Raw genomic sequence first — 19715 nt, forward strand, 5'->3', positions numbered from 1 at the left:
GAGGAGAGGCTACGGGACCTGAACCTGTTCAGCCTCCAAAAGAGAAGGCTGAGGGGGGATCTTGTGGCCTGTTATAAACTAGTCAGGGGGGATCAGCAGGCATTGAGGGAGTCACTGTTCCCCCGAGCACTGCCAGGAGTGACCAGGAACAACGGTCACAAGCTGGCAGAGGGTAGGTTTAGGTTAGACATCAGGAGGTGCTATTTCACAGTCAGGGTGGCTAGGGTCTGGAACCAGCTTCCAAGAGAGGTGGTGCAGGCTCCTACCCTGGGGATTTTTAAGAGGAGGTTAGATGAACACCTTGCTGGGGTCGTTTGACCCCAGTACTCTTTCCTGCCATGGCAGGGGGTCAGACTAGATGATCTGCTCAGGTCCCTTCTGACCCTAGAAACTATGAAACTATGAAACCCTAGAAACTATGACACCTAAATTTCCTTTGCTGAAACTTGAGACTAGTTCCATTATCAAAATATTTTGCTTCATTTTGAAGTAGTAATAAATACAAAAAAAACTGAAGCACACCAAAGACATTTCTTTTCAGAGAAGTTTTTAAATAAAGATTTCACATAAGTTCATTTCAATAACTGCTTACCTGTCTGTATGTGTCCTGGTGATTTTCATCATTTCTTGAGTCATAATATTGTTGAACAAAAGCAAAATACTCTTTCCTTTTTCTCTGTAAAGTGCCTTCTCTTCTATCCACATTTGCAGGAAGGTAACCCTGAAAAAAGTTTTGAACAATTAATAGTTTTATAAATTTTATATTGGACCCTATAAAATCTTTTCAAATATAATTATTAAAAACAAAAACAGGTTGCTTCCCCCCATATTTATTGAAAGCTATTCAATGCAGGAAAGAAAAGGCCTTATTTTGGATTTGAGTACTAGCTTGGAGAAGGTGACTGCTGGAGCTCCAGCCCTGACCCTGACCTGAGCCAAAGTCACCGCCTCCCTTGGGCTGTAAACTGGTGCTGCCACCTGGAATCAGCAGCAGTTGTGGTGGATGGTCTGGGAACTGGGTGGAGGCAGGAGGGAGGAAAGTGACTGGGGGGGGCAGTCACTCTCCTCCCCCAAGAGGCAAGTGACAGGGGAGGGACATGAAGCACCAACACGGAAGCAAGGGGCTGGGATCAGTCTGCCTCTTACCTCCCCAACACCTGCCCCTCCCTGGCATTGCTTTTCCAGCCACTTGCCTCATCTTGCTACTACTTTCCCCACCACAGCAGTGGGGGCAATTAATTTAAAAGTCAGCCCTACAATAATTATATTCTATACATGAAAAATTATAGCAAATTTGTAATTTTCTACAAATCCAATTATTGTGAGGTCATTTTAAAAACTCAAGTAGTCTTGACTTCAGATAAATACAGTAAGTTGTTCTTAAGATATTGGACCTATTTGGTTTAAGATGTTGGACTCTGTTATTCTGAAACACTAAAAAACAAGATTAAGTTGGACTCATTAATGAAGAACCAGCATTCAAAAACTTATCCAATGACTCAAAATCTATACAAAGATCATACCAATCTCCTACCAACAGCACTCCCACAGCCCAAATTAATGTCCACAGAAGTCTTTCCCCTCCCCCCAGTGCCCAATCACTCCCCAATGCCTTCACTGATGCAAGCATCCATATTTTCTCATCTCTACACAATAATTTACCCTTCCTCCCCAGAACTCGGCACAATACAAATTCTAGTATCCTCTACTCATCTCTACCCCCAAACCTCAAATCCATTCCAAATCAATCCCAAGTGCTGGGACTAGTGGTTTCTTCCATTTAGCCCTTACTCATATAGCATTTAGTGTGGTGATTTGTGTCTTGCTATGACTGATATTTTGGATGGCTATGTGACAAGAGGACCAGGGCATTATATTACATGATACCAGAACTACTGACTGGCCTTTGAAAAGAACAGTTAGTTTTTGCATTACATATTATAGTAAAGCTAATACATTACAATTCTGCAGTGGAATTGTACAGTATCCAAAGAAGCTAATAATCCTCAGAAAGAATCCTTCAGTAAGTCAGTTCTTGAGTAGTTCATCTGAACGCAAAGAACAGTTTTGGAAAAGATCTTTTTAGATGCATTTTCCACCAAAGAAAATATAGTTTCTCATAAAAAATGAAGAAAGAAGTTCTTCTTTCAAAAAGAAAACCACCAAATAAATAAATCCAGGATACTGTAATGCTATAGGAGCTGGTTAATTCTAGGATTTCCATGTGACCCTTATTTTATTCCGTTATTTCATTTAACTTCACAAGATGTACACTATCTCTGTTCCTCAACTTGAAATAGAACAAATAAACATCATCATCTGCCCTTGCAATTAAACTATTCATTGAATGGAATGAGAATTCAAAGCATTCTAGAGATGTTACTGAAGTATTTAAAAACCAAAAATTTTAGGCTGTTTATATTCTCTCAAAAGCATCTGTCATTAAAATGTATTATTATAAAGAGCAGATTGGCAATACCTGTTTTTGGGCTTCCAGCACTATTGATAAATAGTAATATTTTTTTTCTTTTTAAACTGATCCTCCTTTAAAATTTTGTAAATGTTGGCAAAAAGGGTTACCGCAAAGTATGGGACCTCAGTAGTTTGACATGCCTTGCAGGGAAGTCAGACCCTTGTAGCCAAGGTTATGACCAGGGATCCAGCCTGCAGCCTTCTTATGACCAGGGATCCTAGTTTTCTCAGTTTAAAAATCCAAAATTCTTACAATAACCCCAAAATATCTCCGATTAAAACAACCCACAATCCATGTTTTTCAGTGATTAAAATGAAATGCCACTCTATATAAAGCTGGGGGAGAAGGATGGGGGACTGTGGGTTGGGAGTGGAACTTTGCCAGCCTGCATGGGGAGACCTGCGGTTTCCTGTGTTTTTCTCCTATAAAGAAGAAAATCAGCATTTTTCTGTGGCAATCAGCAAACCCAAATCCCTGGTTATGACATTTTTTTATTAACCCCAAGAGACATGGTGTTTGTACTACTTTAAAAAATTCAACTCCACATGCCAAAGCAAATCTCTTTGAAAGAGAGGCATGCCATTCTTCTACAAGGTAACTACTCATAGCAACATTGTTCCCTTTTTTGTAGAGTGTATTGCTACTCCTCACTCAAAACTTCTTCAGGTCTCCATTTAATTGTGGTATGTAAACACATACTATTGTATATAAAAAGTGCAAGATAAAACATCCAGTTATTTATTAATCTTAACAAAAAAAATTCCTCAAGGCCATTAAGAGATAATTAGCTAATGGAATTGCTTCTTGAATATTCAGCATATGTATAAAATGAATAATGAATGATTTGGTACAAGTAGTCTAATTACGCAGTTTGAATTCAAACAAGCAACACTAATATTCCATTAGGCTACAAAAAGCCAGGGTTCATTCACATCAAATTCATATTTTATATAAATTTAAAAAAAAAACAGACTTTATAAACATTACTTCAGTAAAGATGCCTGTGCAAAGAGATATTTTCTAACACACTGAGGAACAATGCATAAAAATCATAGCAGAATAACCACATCACTCCTCAACACAGAGAAATAAAATTATAAATTGAATACTGTGTTCCCTGCCATTTACTGCTAAGATCTTTCTTCCAAACAAATGACTACTTTAATATTTACTACCAAATAAGAGTTATTAAAAGAGATAGGAAGTATTAATCATGCAAACCACAGATCATCCTTTAACCACCACAACATAAAAGATTGCCATAGCAAAATCAGTTAACGGATTAAGCCAGAACAAAGTGTAACTAATAAGATGCTATGCATCTTACTATTAAATTAACTGTTATGGTTCAATTCTAAATGTACTGTAAGCTGGATAACCTATTGGGTTTTTTTTTAAATTACTAATATTTATGCTTCATTTTCCTGCTAAAAATTACTACGTAGCTTTCTAGTATGGGACTTTACTCTTTGTAGGAGGTAACAAATTAAACCACAAAAGTAAAGAAGATATTCCTTTGATCTCAACCACATATTTTCATCCCCATCCCAAAGCCATTTTCACCCTAGTCAAGATATTACAGTATTAAATTCTATTTTGCTTCACACTGTTACCTTATTTTATAATAAAGTGAATGCTCTGCTCCTCACAATCAACAAAACCAAAAAACTAAAATGTCCACAAACCACAAATTTTCCCACTTCAGCAAGCCACTGAAATATGTATTAAATTTTCTCCAGATCTTTCATACCTCCAACATACTATTTTACCAGAATGTCTGAAAACTTCTTCCAGGTATTTCCAATTGCATCAATTTAAGGTTTGCTTCAAGAGTCAGAGTCTGAAATTAACAGTCTGTCCTAATGCTTGATATCAAGTGAAATGTTAATATCACCATTTATTTTCAAACAATTGATATTTATTTTTAGGATACATTAGTCCTATCAGAAAATAATTTATTTGTGAGACCAAATGTAGTCATCACAGGGATTTTCTCAACAATAGTTTTATTCAGTCTTGAAGACTGAAGTAATCTTTCAAACAGGACAGGTCTTATTTCCTGTTCATTTACAAGTTGGAAAGTCTTGCAACATATCATAATGCCACAGATTGGTCAGAATTTCAAATTGCTTTATTCATTTATTTCTTTCCAAAAGACTGAAGCATTATATATTTTACTTTTATCATCATTCCAAGAGAACAGTGCCTTAATAGTTCTGCTTGCTGTTTATCCTACTTATGCACTAGGCTTAACTTCTTTATTAAATTTTATGAACAGATTGTGAGGTGTTTTTAATTGTTTATATTTGACCTAATTGTCAGTCCCTGAACATTTTCCCTGTTCAAAACTTTTGATCAAAGGAGATGTTAATATTGATAAACCTCTCACTACGTAAGTCTCCCAATTGTTCAATTATAATTTGCATTTTAGCATATACACCTTCTGCACAGGATGTATAGGACTTCAGGTAATTCCAGAAGAAAATCATCATCATCCTCAATCCAGTCCTACACTTGACTTTCCTTTGTAAATATTCCCTTGCTTATAGATTCATAGAACATAGGCTGAAAGGCACTTTGGAAGCTCATCGCATCCAGCCCCCTGCACCAAACAGGAAAGACAACTGGAGTCAGGTGACCCCAGCAAGGTGCATGTCCAGTCTCCTCTTGAAGATTTCCAGGGTAGGCGACTGCACCACCTCTAGAGGAAATTTATTCCACGGTCTGAACACCCTAGTTGTGAAGCAGTTTTTACTAATGTTGAGCCTGAAACAGTTTTCCAGGAGTTTGTGACCATTACTCCTAGTTTTCCCCCCGAGGGTGCCCTGGTGAACCGTTGTTCACCAAGCCCTTGATGTATGTCTCTGATGTAGCAGTAAGCTGCTACCAAGTCCCCTATCAGCCTTCTCTTTTTCAGGCTGAAGATCCCTCAGTCTTTCCTCACTTGGCTTGCTGCGCGTGTCTCTGATCGTATGGGTGGCACTTCTCTGTACACTCTCAAGCTTTACCACATCCTTGTTAAAGTGTGGTCTCTAGAACTGCACACAGTACTCCAGCTGTAGTCTCATCAATGCTGAGTAGAGTGGGAGAATCACTTCCTTGGTTTTGCTGGAGATACATTGATGAATGAATGCCAGGGGATTGTTGGCCCTGCTGGCTACAGCATCGCACTGCTGGCTCAGGTTCAAACTGTGGTTAATTATTACCCCCATGTCCCTTTCATTCGCAGTGCTGATCAGGTTGGCGTTGCCACGCCTGTAGGTGTGCAGGGGATGGTTCATCCCCAGGTGGAGCACTTTACATTTCTCGACATTGAGCTTAATCTGGTTCCAGTCTGCCCAACTTGCAAGCCTGTCTAGATCCGCCTGTATGTGCATTCTATCTTCAAGCATGACCACACTTTCCCATAGCTTGGTGTCATCCACGAACTCGGCCAGTGAGCTCATCATGCCCACATCCAAATCACTGATAAAGATGTTGAATAGCAGCACTTGACCAAGCACCAACACCTGCAGGACACAACTGGCCACTTCCTGCCAAGATGACACACATCTGTTCATCAGAACTTTCTGAGTCTTGCCCCGCAGCCAGTTTCCTACCCACCTGTCTCACAGTTAAGCCCACAGTCTTCCAATTTTCTCACGAGAACATCGTGGAATACCAGACTGAAAGCTTTTTGGAAGTCAAGGTATATAATGTCAACCTCCTGTCTCTTATCCAGGTGATGAGTCACCTGATCATAAAAGGAGACGAAGTCAATAAGACAAGGCCTGCCGGCAATGAAGCCATGCTAGCTGTCGTTCAGAATCCTACCTTCTGCAAGCCTCTCTCATATAGGCTCCTTAATGAATTTTTCCAAGATTTTCCCTAGAATAGAAGTTAGGTTAATTGGTCTATAGTTACCCGGGTCCTCCCTCCTCCTCCTCTTGAAGACGGGCACAAAATTGGCCCTTCTTTCAGTCCTCAGTGACCTCCTCAGAGCACCACAGGTTTTGGAAGAGCTCCACCAGGAGTTTCACGATGACTTCGGCCAGCTCCTTCAGCACTCTCAGATAAAGTTCTTCTTGCTTCAGCCGACTGAAGAACACTCCATTTCCAGGCAGATGAGCTGAATTAACAGGCCATTCACCACTTAAAACAGTTGTGCTAGACAACACTTTGTAGCTGTAATACCAGTGGAAAAAAGCTTCTATGCCAGTGACACATCATAGTCCTTAAAAAAACAGGAGAAAAAAAAACCTATACTGCAACTGGTTGGTTTCAGCACAGGTTGAGTAGCACTCCAGGTGCCTACTTCAGCTGCAGTTATCCTACTACAGCTCCATACACCAGGGGAACCTGTGCTGCTGCAGCAGTGGAAATGGATGCCTGAGTGCCACCACGTCTATGATCAAGGTCAGTATGATATTCCATAGATCAAGCAGGCCAAAGTAACCATCAAAGTCCATGGAAATTTCTCCCAGAGTTCTTGAAGAGACCCACTGGATTCAGGTCTCTGGGGAAACAGCCTAACCGATCCATCATCCCACCTAGGGCAATGGAAGACAGAAATCTGCACCTCTACAAGGTAGTAGGTCTAAGAATGACAGAGTTTCTTGACAACATCCCTGATAGTCAGAGCCCCAACATCTAGGCAGATGCAAAACATTAGGTCCTGTACATGCCGTTCTTCAGCCCAGTTACTACCTGGGATAGCCTACTGACATGGATGCCAAAAAGTCCTACTCCAGCCCCAAAAAAACAGCCTCGGCATGAATGCTAAAATTCTACCCCTCCCCCAATGAAAATAAGTCTGGCCATCTTCAAAACCACCTCTTTAACATCTATTCAAAGAAATGGAACCCAAGCAAATTTTACCTTGCTATTAGAAGTCAACAAATAGTTTTTAAAAGTTCCCAGCACCCAAAAACTTAATACAAGAGGAGGAAGCCAAGTACAAGAGATGTTCCAAAAGAAATTGGTCTTAATTTGCACGGTCAGTGAGATAGAGAAGTTTTACAAGTCCTTTAGGACTTTCTTTGTGTCAAAAAAAGTTACCAGGAAAGTTAAGATACATTAACTGAAGGTGTGAATTTAAAAAGCATTATATCCCTTTGTAGATACTCAATCGGAACAAAAGTCACCTTAGCATACTTCAGCATACTCCAAGGAAATTCAGTTAGGAGCAAAGTAAGGCACTTTAGTTCTGAATTAGAGTATTCACACAAAGATCTAAATTCAGATGAAATTCAAAATTTACTTAATTCAAACCAGCTTTCCTGAGTGCCTCAATGCAGTCATGTCCTCAAAAGTAAAAAAAAAAAAAGTTTACATCAAAGATCAAACTGAAATTTTTAAAAACTGAAAAAAAAATAACACATGCTTCATTTTAATTGCAAGAGAATACCTAAATACTCACAATAAAAAGCTGCATCTGCATTTTAAGATTAGAAAGCACCAAGCTGCTATTTATTAGGACTCATTAATAAGAGACATACTCTTCCAAACACTGGAAATCAGGCCCAATCTGAAGTAAACACTTAGTATTCCCTGTTGATTCATTCTAAAAAAGGAAAGCTGTCTAAGCTTTCTCTCTGAAAAATTCAATAGTGCTAAACTGTTGTGTGCGTAGTTCAGAATATTAAACAGTACTTAAATGCAGGAAGATTTGCTGATAAAGTCTCTTCCACATTCTCTAGAGTATGCACAATATAAGCAATTTGGTTTCTTTCAGTCAAGTGGCTTTTTAACTTTTTCCCCCATAGCATACAAAAACAGACAATAGTTAAAAAAACACAAATATTTACAAATGACAAACTTTCTAGTTAAAATGTTGCTATCAGACATTCTTGCAATTGAAAGAAATTTCTCTTCTTGAAGGGCACTAATACAGTTTTTAATGCCAACATTAATAAGGAAAACCATGTCTTCATTTTAAAGTACTTATTCCCAATTTTTCTTTTACATGTGATAAACTAAGCTTGAAATAGAACGAAGAACAGGATTAACTTGTTATTGAGCTTTAATAGCAGAGAACACAGTACTTTGGAATACCAGTGCTGAACTATTAGTCATTATGAATAATTTTACTTGAATTAAAGAAAGCTATTATTGCTACACATAAGCAAAACACTTACTGAGAGGAGCTTCCATGTGATTGGACGAACTTGTTTGGGAATTCCAGACCAACTCAACTTTCGTAACTCCTCTGTTAAAGAAAAAGCATTTCATGAGAAGAAAATAAGATATTGTTAATGAATATTTACTAATAGATATAAATAAGGATTGTAGGAAAGCAGGGCACGAACACACAACTGAACTAACCCAGTCAAAACCTATCCAACCTGCTCTTGAAAACTTCCAGAGATAAGAGATGCCACAACTTCTTTAGGTAGTCTGTTCCAATGCTTGGCCACCCTAATAATCAGAAAAGGTCTTCCTTATCTGCCACCTCAAATTTCCTCTGCTACAGTTTGAAACTATTTCTCTTTGTCCTGTCTCCTACGGCCACAGAGATAAAACTAATCTCCATTCTTTCTATAAATTATTCATCAAGTATTTGAAAACTTATCAAATATTCGCCAGTCTTCTCTCCAGACTAAAGAACCCAAGTCATGCTTCCCAAGCCAAAAATAATTTGTCACACCGTACAGAATTCTCTTCAAACCAGCCCAAGATCCTTCTTGAAGCATGGTCCCAAAACTGGGCCCAGTACTCCAAGTGAGGCTCACTAGCTCTGAATAGAACAGAAGGATCGCTTCTATCGATTTGGAAGCAACACTCCTGTTAACACAACCCAGTATACCCTTGGCTTTTTTGGCAACAAGATTCATAGACGCTAAGGTCGGAAGGGACCTCACAGATAAGGTAGAAAAGAGCACCACCGCCCTTGGAAGCCCATTCCAAATTTTGGCGACCCTTGCTGTGAAGAAGTTCTTCCTGATATCTAGCCTAAATCTGCTCTCTGTCAGTGTGTAACCATTGTTCCTTGGAGTATGCTGTTGACTCATTTTCTGTTTATAATCCACTGTAACCACCGGGTCTCTCTGCACTACTGCAGCCTATATATACACAACGGGCTTAGTCTGTTGGATGTGGAGCTGGGCGGGGGGTGGCGTGCAGCCGGATGCAGAGTGGCAGCAGCATGGTGTAAGCTTTCCCCCCAGGGGGCGGCAGTAGTGCAGGGTGGTGAGTGGCAGGGCTCCACCCCCGCTTACCACCCCCTTCCTCTCCTCATCATTCTTGACAGACAATTTGCTAGTAGTCTGATACTACCTTTGGCAAACCTGTGCTATATACCACCATGCATTTAGAATAAATTTTGAAAAGAGGAATAATTAAAAACTATTCCATACCGTTGAGGTCAAATCACTGAACTTACTCAGAACACCTTTTTCCCCCATAACTGACTTCTTAACTGTAGGCAATGGGTTTTCTATTTGTCAATCATATGGTACAGTAAAAACTGGATTCATTAAAATCCTGGCTAGTTGATCTACACTTTTATCCATCATCCAATTTCACTTAAAATGTAGTTTGCAACTTGTGGTACCAGCTTCAGTCTCTGAAGAGACCTAGCACAAGGTACCAGATGGCCAGATTAGCAGCAGAGACTTGATAATTTTAATGGCTGCTGGCCTATAGGGGATTTTTGTCTTCTATTATTAATAAATTACAGATACAGAGCTTTACTTGAAATCATTAAGTTGTGCACAGAGGCCAAATCCTTATGTAAAATAAGCAGGCATAGTTCCATTAAAAAAAAAAAAAACCATCTATTGAGCTACACAGCCTTGATATTCCAAGACTATAAAAGTCTCTTTGAAAATGGTCTGGTCCTTCCTCATCCATTCCAACCCTTGGATGGGGAGGGGTTTCTTTATAGGAGTCTTGCATAAATTGGACTTCAAACCCTTCTGGGCAGACAGCCTTTTTTTTATATGTTTGTACAGAAACTACCAAGGAATAAATTCTCATTCTGGTCTACAACCCTATATTAACTTCATATTTGGAATGCACAGTTTGGCTTCATAAGGGCAAGAAGTATAATTTTTAAAATAGATCAGATGACTCCATAGACTCTGATAAACAAGTCCCTTCAGTTGAAGGAGAAATACAGTATTTATTGTTGGCCAGATGATTTTTCAAGACCCAATTATACCTCCCTCGCTTCTGTACTACATAATGCTCTGTAAAGATCATTTGAGGGGGGTAACAAACTTTCAGGGATGTATTCAAAAGCACGTGAAAGTAATCATAAAATGACCCTATCTACTACTACATCAAGATTTGTGGATGGTTACACAAAAGAGGAGCAAGTTTAAAACCTGCTCTTTCTAGTAATCAAATTCCCTAAAGTCCACAACCTCCTGCTTAGGTCCCACCATGACCCAAATCCACTTACACCCTTCCTCCTACAAATTCAGGCCTCTTTTGCTGCCCATCTTAGCTGCTTTCCAGCCCCCCCAGCCTCTTCCAGTCCTTCCACCTACCCACTGCAGTATTTAATTCCTTCTTCACATTACCAAAATGAAATTTCATCCCCTGCCCTCAGATGCTAGTCAGAACAGTCTGGTATATGGCACAAAATCCCAAAGCATGGCAGATAAGTAGGACCATCTATGGAAGTGAACAACTTCAGCTTAACACAAAAACAGGGTGGATAAAAATCAATTATTTAAAAAAATAAAAAACTCAGATTTACTTAAATCAGAGTTTTTATTTTATTGTATTTTTTATTTTTTGTTAAGATGCTTTTTACAAAAAGAAATATATAAAGATGGTTTTAAATTAAGGTATGTTAAAGCGCAAAGATATCATCATGGAATAGGGATTATAATTTTTCATTATATAGTATATTTGAAAAAAATATATACATGTAACCTTTTTTAGAAGTTTTATAAATAGGTCATAACAGGCCATGGACTATATTAGGGGCCCAATCTCATGGGGTTCCCAGGGATTCCCCTATAGTTTAGTAAAGATTAAAGAAAACCACCCTACCCAATGGGACTCAGGGCTCAGTCTAGAAGAGCCCATTAAGCATCTCTGTGATGCTTAAGTTTCAGTGCTCAAACTGTGGATTTATGTCTCCAGAGATCACAGGCAGACAAGATGCTTTGAGTAGATGCGATATAAATATTATTATTATTAGACCAAATAAATAGTTGGGGAAAAAATGCGCAAGCTTTTGAGCACAAACACCAGTCTTCAGGCATAGGGAGAGTTTGTTGGCTCCAGAGATAACATCCTTGTTAACATCACTGTCTGGAGATGAGATAACAGACTTGATTACCTACCCACCAGCCTATTGTCTCTCTGCAAGTTTGTGTACACACAGTCAAGCCCTTACCTATCTCTAAAAGTGCAAAGTTTCAAGAGGTTAAACAAATAAAGGATATCAAACCACAAGAATGCACTTTTTATAGACAACAATGATTAAATCAAGGCTTCCTGCCCAGTGATTTAAATCAAATCCACCCTTCACAAAAACCACAACAAGCACTAAAATGGAATAGACTTATATAAAATATCTGTGAGGAATCCTATTGGTAAAAAATTAACACAGAAATTATCACAAAGTTCAAACCAAATTACCTCTTTATAATTCCACTTTAGCCCTTTATATTTTAAATCGGGGGAGGGGGAAAAAGTGTTCATTACATTCTGTCCACTAAAAATATGTAAACTTTGCCTTCTTATAATTACTTTTGATTTAATGCCATTTAATGAAGTAGTTGTCATGGTGGACTGTTCCTACCGTTAACTGAAAAGACCATGATGATGATATTGCAATTTTAGACACCTGAAGCCTAAACAGTAAGTTATATTTTTTTATAAATTTGCATACACTTTGTCTTGCTAAGACAACTTCTCACAACCAAAAGTTTGTACTTATGATGTGTTGCAAAGAAAGCTTCTCTCTTCTGCACAGCATTGCCTTGGTTGATTTTGTAATCAGACATCCAGGCTCCCACTAGACATCAATATGTTCACTATACTTCCCAATAAACTAAAGACAGATATTAATTTGAAGGAAAAAAAATACTACTCATGGCACCTATTCCCTTTCTACATTTTGTTTTTAAAAGATCTATCCCAAAATAGTCATTTTGTGCTATAGAAATTTGACATTATAAACCTTTTTATATTAAGAATAACCTTTTTATATTAAGAATAGATGACTAGTTTAATCATCTGTTTTACTATTTTACAACATGACCCATACAGTTTTAGCCATATGCTGGAGAAGCAGGAAATAATAAAATTATAAATTAACATATAAGATTTAAGATTCCTTAAGATTTGAGGAAGTTATTTTAAGTGCCTTTTTTAAACAGAATTGATATAACTAGATACAGAACTAGATACAGAAACAGCATACATTTTTCCCCATACTTTCCACAACACCGGCTAATACACCTAGATATAATGATACATCTCAATTAAAAGTGTTTTATTGCATTAAAAAGTATTAAAGAAATAATGTGATTATATAAATTAAAGACAATCACCTTATCTCTGAAAAAACGTAACAGTTCTATACTGCTTCTAAATCATCCCTAGGCAGAGTTGGCACACAAATTCTCTCTTGCTCTCCCATATCTAGGGGTAACCTCAGAAAATCTCCACCTGATTCTCCATCGGGGCAGTGGGATCCCTCAGGGCTCGGTCCTTGGACCTCTACTCTTCAATGTCTTCATCAGTGACCTGAACGAAGGAATGAAGTGTACTCTGTCCAAGTTTGTGGATGATACAAAACTGTGGGGAGAAGTTGACACACTGGAGGGCAGGGAACAACTGCAGACAGACCTGGACAGGTTGGACAAATGGGCAGAAAACAATAGAATGCAACTTAACAAGGAGAAATGCAAAGTGCTGCACCTAGGGAGGAAAAATGTCCAGCACACCTACTGCCGAGGAAATGACCTGCTCGGTAGCACAGAAGCAGAAAGGGATCGAGGAGTCCTAGTGGATTCCAAGATGAACATGAGTCGTCAGTGTGACGCAGTCATCAGAAAAGCTAACTGCGCTTTATCAGAACCAAGGAGGTGATACTTCCCCTCTATCGGGCACTGGTCAGACCACAGTTGGAATACTGCCTGCAGTTTTGGGTGCCACACTTCAAGAGGGATGTGGATAACCTGAAGAGGGTCTAAAGAAGGGCCACTCGTATGGTTAAGAACTTGCAGGCCAAGCGCTACGAGGAGAGGTGACCTTGTGGCTCCCTATAAATTCATCATGGGGGCGCAGAAGGAACTGGTTAGGCTCTACTCACCAAGGCACCCCTGGGGGTCACAAGAAATAATGGACATAAGCTAGCAGAGAGAAGATTTAGACTAAACATTAGGAGGAACTTCTTCACAGTTAGAGTGGCCAAGGTCTGGAATGGGCTCCCAAGGGAGGTGGTGCTCTCCCCTATCCAGGGGATCTTCAAGAGGAGGTTGGATGGGCATCGGGCTGGGGTCATCTGAACCCAGCACTCTTTCCTGCCTATGCAGGGGGTCAGACTCTATGATCTACTGAGGTCCCTTCCAACCCTAAGATCTATGAATCCATCCTATCTTCACTGTGATGGTGTGGACTGGCTAGCCCCTGCTGAGGAAAGGATTAAAGAGCTGCTGGGTTGGGCTGGGTTGGCTCTGTCCTGGTATCCTTGCAGCGAATGCCAGGCCTGCACGGAATGGTACAAAAGAAGGCAGTCAGGGCTCAGAGTGGGGAAGGACCTCTTGAGCACATTATAAGGACTGGAAGAAGGAGATATTGTTATCAAGAAAGTCAAAAGTAGACAACATATCAAAAGGGCTGGGTGTGATTTAGCTGCATATACAAAAACAATAAAGTAGCAGGATTTGAGTACTGCCTAGATACTTATATAAAGCTCAATTTTAGTCCTGTCCAATATCAGAAAAGATGTGTTTAAGAGCAACTGTTAGAAAACCTGAAACCTGTCACTGGACAAAGAGACAAAACAATTCCAAACACAGACATGAAAAGTTACTATAAGCTGACAGCTGATGTTATGAGAGAGTTTCCCAGAAAATAAACCCCATGGTGAAAAAAGGAACATGCTCCCCCTATCCTCCACACCCTCAAGTATTAAGCACTAAGGAACCCTCACAGAAAAGAGAAAAAAAAAAGCATGGGATGACCCAGAGTAGAGAACTATAAAGATAAGAATATATGAAGACACTGAAATAAGAGCCAAGAAAAAACAAGATCTCAGGATGCTTTGATCAGTGTCATAAGCAATAGTGAAGCCAAAATACAGAATTTGAGATTTGATCAAGAGCAGACTTTGTCCAGGACAGTTTCAATGCAGATGTAAAAGGCAGAATATTGACTGGGGAGGTTTCAAAGAGTTGTGAGGCACCAGTGGTAGACAGGGGTAAAATAAATTGAAAGAAGCAGATAACTATCTGGAAAGGCACAAAATGGAATCCTGCAAGCCTTCTTGCAGGAATTCGGGGTGGGGGGAGGGAGAAAAGGAGAACTCCAGAACATGGAGATCCTCATCTAATTTGGTATGAAAGAAATGCCTTTCCTGACATCTGGTCAACGCAGTTTAACCTGCTGGCAATTCAATGCGTCTAGAGCCTTCACACAAAGTCATCACTGCCAAGCCTGCAAGAAGCTCTGAGATTCAAGGGAGATGTAATTTAATAGGGCATTTAAAAATTACTGACTCTAATGCAACTGAGGGAATATAAATTTGTGCATTACATTTGTAGCCCTAGCAATGTTAAAAGCGAGCTCAGTAATATTTTCTAACAGCAGTGGGGACAATTAGCTTGATTCATATATGTAATTCTGAACAAAAAAAGGGTCAGATACAACTTCAATATTTTAACCCTTGAGTGTGCACCAACAGCAGCAACTACTGGAACGTATTACAATATTGATAATGAAGGCCCAATGGAGTAATAAATCACAAATTTCAATATTCAGTTGCAGGAGGTTTTTAATTTATCCAAGACTACATGAACAACCAAACACCAAAAAGTAAAGCCAGTAGCACTATCTGAGGCTTCATGCCCAGGAGGTAAAGCAAGATAAGACTGTGACATTAGAAACTGCTTCAAAAGTTTGTCTGACATAGTTCAGTACTGTCCAACCAGTTGCCATGGGTTGCACAGGGCCCACAAGGGGTTAATTTGCAGCCCTCAGGCTCATATGTAGCTGTCACCCCTCCAAATCACCCTGGATCAGGGATGGGCAAAACGCAACCTGTGGGCCAGATATGGCCCACCAGACCGTTCCATCCGACCCGCAGGACCCCTAAATATTAATTTTCTAAATTTTTTTATGTGCCCCTGGCTGCCTATCATGTGGCCCTCAATGGCTTGCCAAAACTCAATAAGTAGCCCTCCGCCTGAAATAACTGCCCGCCCCTCTTCTAGGTGTAGCAGTATCTATGGTCTCTTAGCTTCCCATTTCTCCTTTGGTTCCCACTCCCTGCCTCCAGCTCAGGGGGTAAGGTGACATGGTGCAGCCAATGGGGCTGTAGTGCAACGTACTGTAGTGCAGTGCAGTGCTGCAGGAAGGTGGGGGACAGCAAGGTGTATGTGCGCAGTATGTTGCCTAGGGGCCCTGTGGTTTGTGTTGGTGCAGCCTGCACAGTGTGTGGTCCCTGGCCACTTACTTGGAAGTTGGATAGTCCTAGCATAATCTATTACACAAAATTAAAAGACAAAAAAAAAAATCCCTTAAGAAAACAAAACAACATCTGTGATGGCCATTTTCAGAAATCTATGAACTCCAGGGTTAGTTTATGAAGAATGAAGGCTCTAAGGCTTCAAATAAAAGAATCAAGTTATCCCTACCTGAGCTTCCTGCCACACAACTAGTTATTATAAAATATTTATGAATATGCATTATTTATCTGTTCTAATTTGTTTGTATATTAGCACTGTATTTGAAAGAAACACCGATTGTATGCATGTGTTTAAGAATTTTTCTTGCAACATTTACATCACTGTAAGTTTTTACCACTATATACTAAATGCAAAAATTATGCAACAGAGTACAGTAGCTACAATAAATGCAAACATTAAGAGAGTTTCAACAAATCAGCTGTTTCCCATTCCTAAGCAAAATATTAAAAAGTAAACAGTATGTTACCCTAGAATCTATCATTTTAAATACTGAAAAAATAGGCACATACATATATTATTTTAAAACTTCTCCAAAAAAAACCCATATTGCCATGGGTATTTAGCATTCAAATATTCAAATCTCACTTCTATAGACAAAAAATTTCCAAGACATGCTAAGCACACTTTAAATGAAAATACCCAAATGTTAAGCCTTAGACTTCAAAACATAAGAACTCTTTCTATAAACATTGGTTATATAAAAACCTTTAGTTTCTCCTGTGAGGTTGCTGCTCTCCCAGGAGAAACCAGAAGTGCATTGACTTTCATGATTTTTCTCCCAGAGAAAAAATAGCTACTCTGGGAGAAAAAATAACTTGGCATCAGCCCCAGTGAAATGGTTCCAGGGAGACCAAACATCTGCACAAGTACCCATTCACAAAGCGGTCCTCCAGAATCCCAGCAAGCTCTTTTCCCTGTTCTCCCCGGGGTCCAGTGACACTGCATCAAATCCCAGCTATGCAGGGAGCAGAATAAGCCCCCTTGAGTTCTTCAGGCTGGAAAAGCTTAGCACTAAACCACTTAGTCTGGTATGCTCCCAGCTTTTTCAGCCACAGCTGTTCCCTGCTTTGCCCCCTCCCCACCGCACCCATCGTTGACCAGGCAAACCCCTCAGTCCCTGCCTGGACTTCAGCACTTGATCTAAGGCCCCCTGATGGGCCAGTGTCAGAACCACAGGCTCACCACTGTTCAGCTTAAACATCTATACAGGGCTCACTAAGTAAATTTTTTTACTGGGAAAAACAAGCCTAGGAGAATTCTCCAAGATCTTCTAAATGCGTATACAACCACTGCGAAACCTCTTCACTTTATGCTTTTCAAAAGTGATTTCTGAATTAAAGTCACATGGATTTCAGTTAGAAACAGCATGCTTAAACCTGTTACAAATAGAAAATAACCCCTAGTTTAAGTTAAGTTTTCCTGCATACTGATGTCCAAAGGCTATGAAGGTGATAAAAATGCACTATTATTCTCCAGCAAAAACTTAAGCAATGCCATACTGGGTTTGACCAAAGTCTGCCAAGCTCAGTATCCTGTCACTGCCAGTAGCAAACAGCAGGTGCTTAGTAGATTAAGAATATTAAAAAAAACAGACCATGTAACGAGTGATCCATCTGCTGTCATGCCCTTCTAGTCACCAGCAGCAGGTTTTTATCCCTAACTCTTGTGTTTAATAGCCCTTGACAATCTTATCATCCATTAAAAAAAAAGAAGATTTGAACAGATTGGAATGCATCCGACAGAGAGCAACAACAGTGATTGGAGGTCTGGGAAACATGACTTATGAGAAAAGGCTGAAAGGACTAGGACAACTTAGTCTGGAGAAGTAAGACTGAGGGGAGATTTGATAACAATCTTCAAATACCTGAAGGGCAATTACAAATACGACGGAGACGGTCTTTTCTCTGTGGCCATGGGGGAGAGAACTGGAAGGATATGACATCAAACTACAGCAGAAGAAATTAAGGCTGGAGATCAAGAGGAACTTTGACTAAGAGGGTGATCAAGCCTTGGAACGGGCCACCTAGAAAAGTTGAAAATTTCCAGGGATGGAGATTCTACAAGAGCAGGCTGGAGAGCCACTAGACTGGGACGGTTGAGTCACGGGTGCTCCTGCCTTGAGCAAGGGGCTGAATTAGATGGCCTTGTGAGGGCTCTTCCAGATCTACTTTCCTATCACCCCATAAACTTGTCAAGTCAGGCTGAACCCCTAATCGTTTCATGTTGCCATTCTCTATCTTTTCTAGCTCCTGTGTATAAGTTTTGAGATGGGGTAACCAGAACTGCATGTGGTACCCATGGTGTAAGCCACTATAAATCTAAATAATGGCATAATGCAGGGGTCGACAATGCTTTTGGTCAGTGCCAAAAACACCCCAACCTCGACCCACGCCTTGACATGGCATGCCAGGGGCAGACAGCAGGGAAACCACGAGGGGAATCGATCCCCGTTGCTGGTGGCTTGGACATGCATGCCTCTGAGTGGACAGAGGGGAAGAGGAAAGGGCTGCGCTACCACACACTGAGGCACACACATGGCTGCTGCTGGCCATAGAGCCCAGGCTGCTCGCAGCATGGGGTGGTCAGGATGCAAACAACTGCACTGGGGTCCAGAGCCCTGGTCTGGCTCCACGGCCAATGGAGGCTGCATGTATGCCTTGGGGGGAAACGGGAGGGGGGAAGGAGCTGGCGCAGAACAACCCTGGCACCGCACCTGCCACCAGCAAGTAGCCGGGTGGGAGCTCTGCAGACCTCGATGCAGCAGCTTGCTTCCTCTAGGCCACCTGCCACAGTCAGCTCAGGGTTTGGGCAGGCCCCTGCCACCTGCCAGAGCCCAGGATGACTGCAGCCAGTGGCATGGATGCTACAGACAGCCAGACCAAGGTCTGTGGAGCACCAGTCCCACTGGTTGCTAGTGGCAGGTGCACGTGCACTTCCAGGAGAAGGGCAATGGAGGGACTGGGGTTGCGCTGCCCTAGTCCTCTTCCCAGCCATGTGCCCCGAGGTGCACATGTAGCCACCACTGGCCATGGAACTGGGCTGGGGCTCTGGACCTAAGTGCACCAGCTGCAGCCTCCCAGATGCCTGCTACAGCTGACCCGGGCTCTGAGAAGTTGCTGCCTGCCACAGAGCCCAGGCTGCTCGCAGCAGGGCTTGCAGCCTCCATGCCATGGCCAGCAGCAGCTGCCAAGAGCCCAGGATGACTGTGACACGTTGAGCAAAGTGGTCTCAACATGCCATGCTCTGGCATGCATACCAGGGGTTGCCGACCCCCAAGAAATAATGTCTTCGGTTTTCTTTTTAATTCCTTTCCTATTGACGCTTAATGTTCTTTTTGCTTCATTGAGTCAATGTTTTCAAAATCTTTCTACAAAGGTCTCCAAGACTTTTTCCCTGAGATCTGACAGGTAATTTGGAGCCTAACATTAAGCATGCACAGTTAGGAATACTGTTTCCCCATGTGACCCATTTGGATTGATCAGTATTTGCTTTCACCTGCCACTTTACCACTCACTCCCTCTTTTTTGCAAAATCTATCTTTAACTTAGCTCTAGATTTGACTGTTCAGAAGAATTCTGTATTCCGTATCACCTATAAAACTGTCTTCC

The 19715-nt window shown here is 40.7% G+C and overlaps 1 protein-coding gene across 1 annotated transcript in view; it reads right to left on the reverse strand.

The window, feature by feature from the left end:
* The window catches only part of TBC1D22A (TBC1 domain family member 22A), a 559372-nt gene that overhangs the window by 466211 nt on the left and 73446 nt on the right, over nucleotides 1–19715 (reverse strand). Inside the window, exons 5-6 of the mRNA XM_019509364.1 lie at nucleotides 8590–8660; nucleotides 593–721 (exon numbers count right to left, since the gene is read on the reverse strand). Of these exons, the coding sequence (XP_019364909.1) occupies nucleotides 593–721; nucleotides 8590–8660 (200 nt within the window). The remainder of the gene's footprint in view (nucleotides 1–592; nucleotides 722–8589; nucleotides 8661–19715) is intronic.

Source organism: Gavialis gangeticus, unplaced genomic scaffold, assembly GCF_001723915.1.
Source record: "Gavialis gangeticus isolate Ggan-Ray unplaced genomic scaffold, GavGan_comp1, whole genome shotgun sequence".
Lineage (NCBI taxonomy): Eukaryota > Metazoa > Chordata > Crocodylia > Gavialidae > Gavialis > Gavialis gangeticus.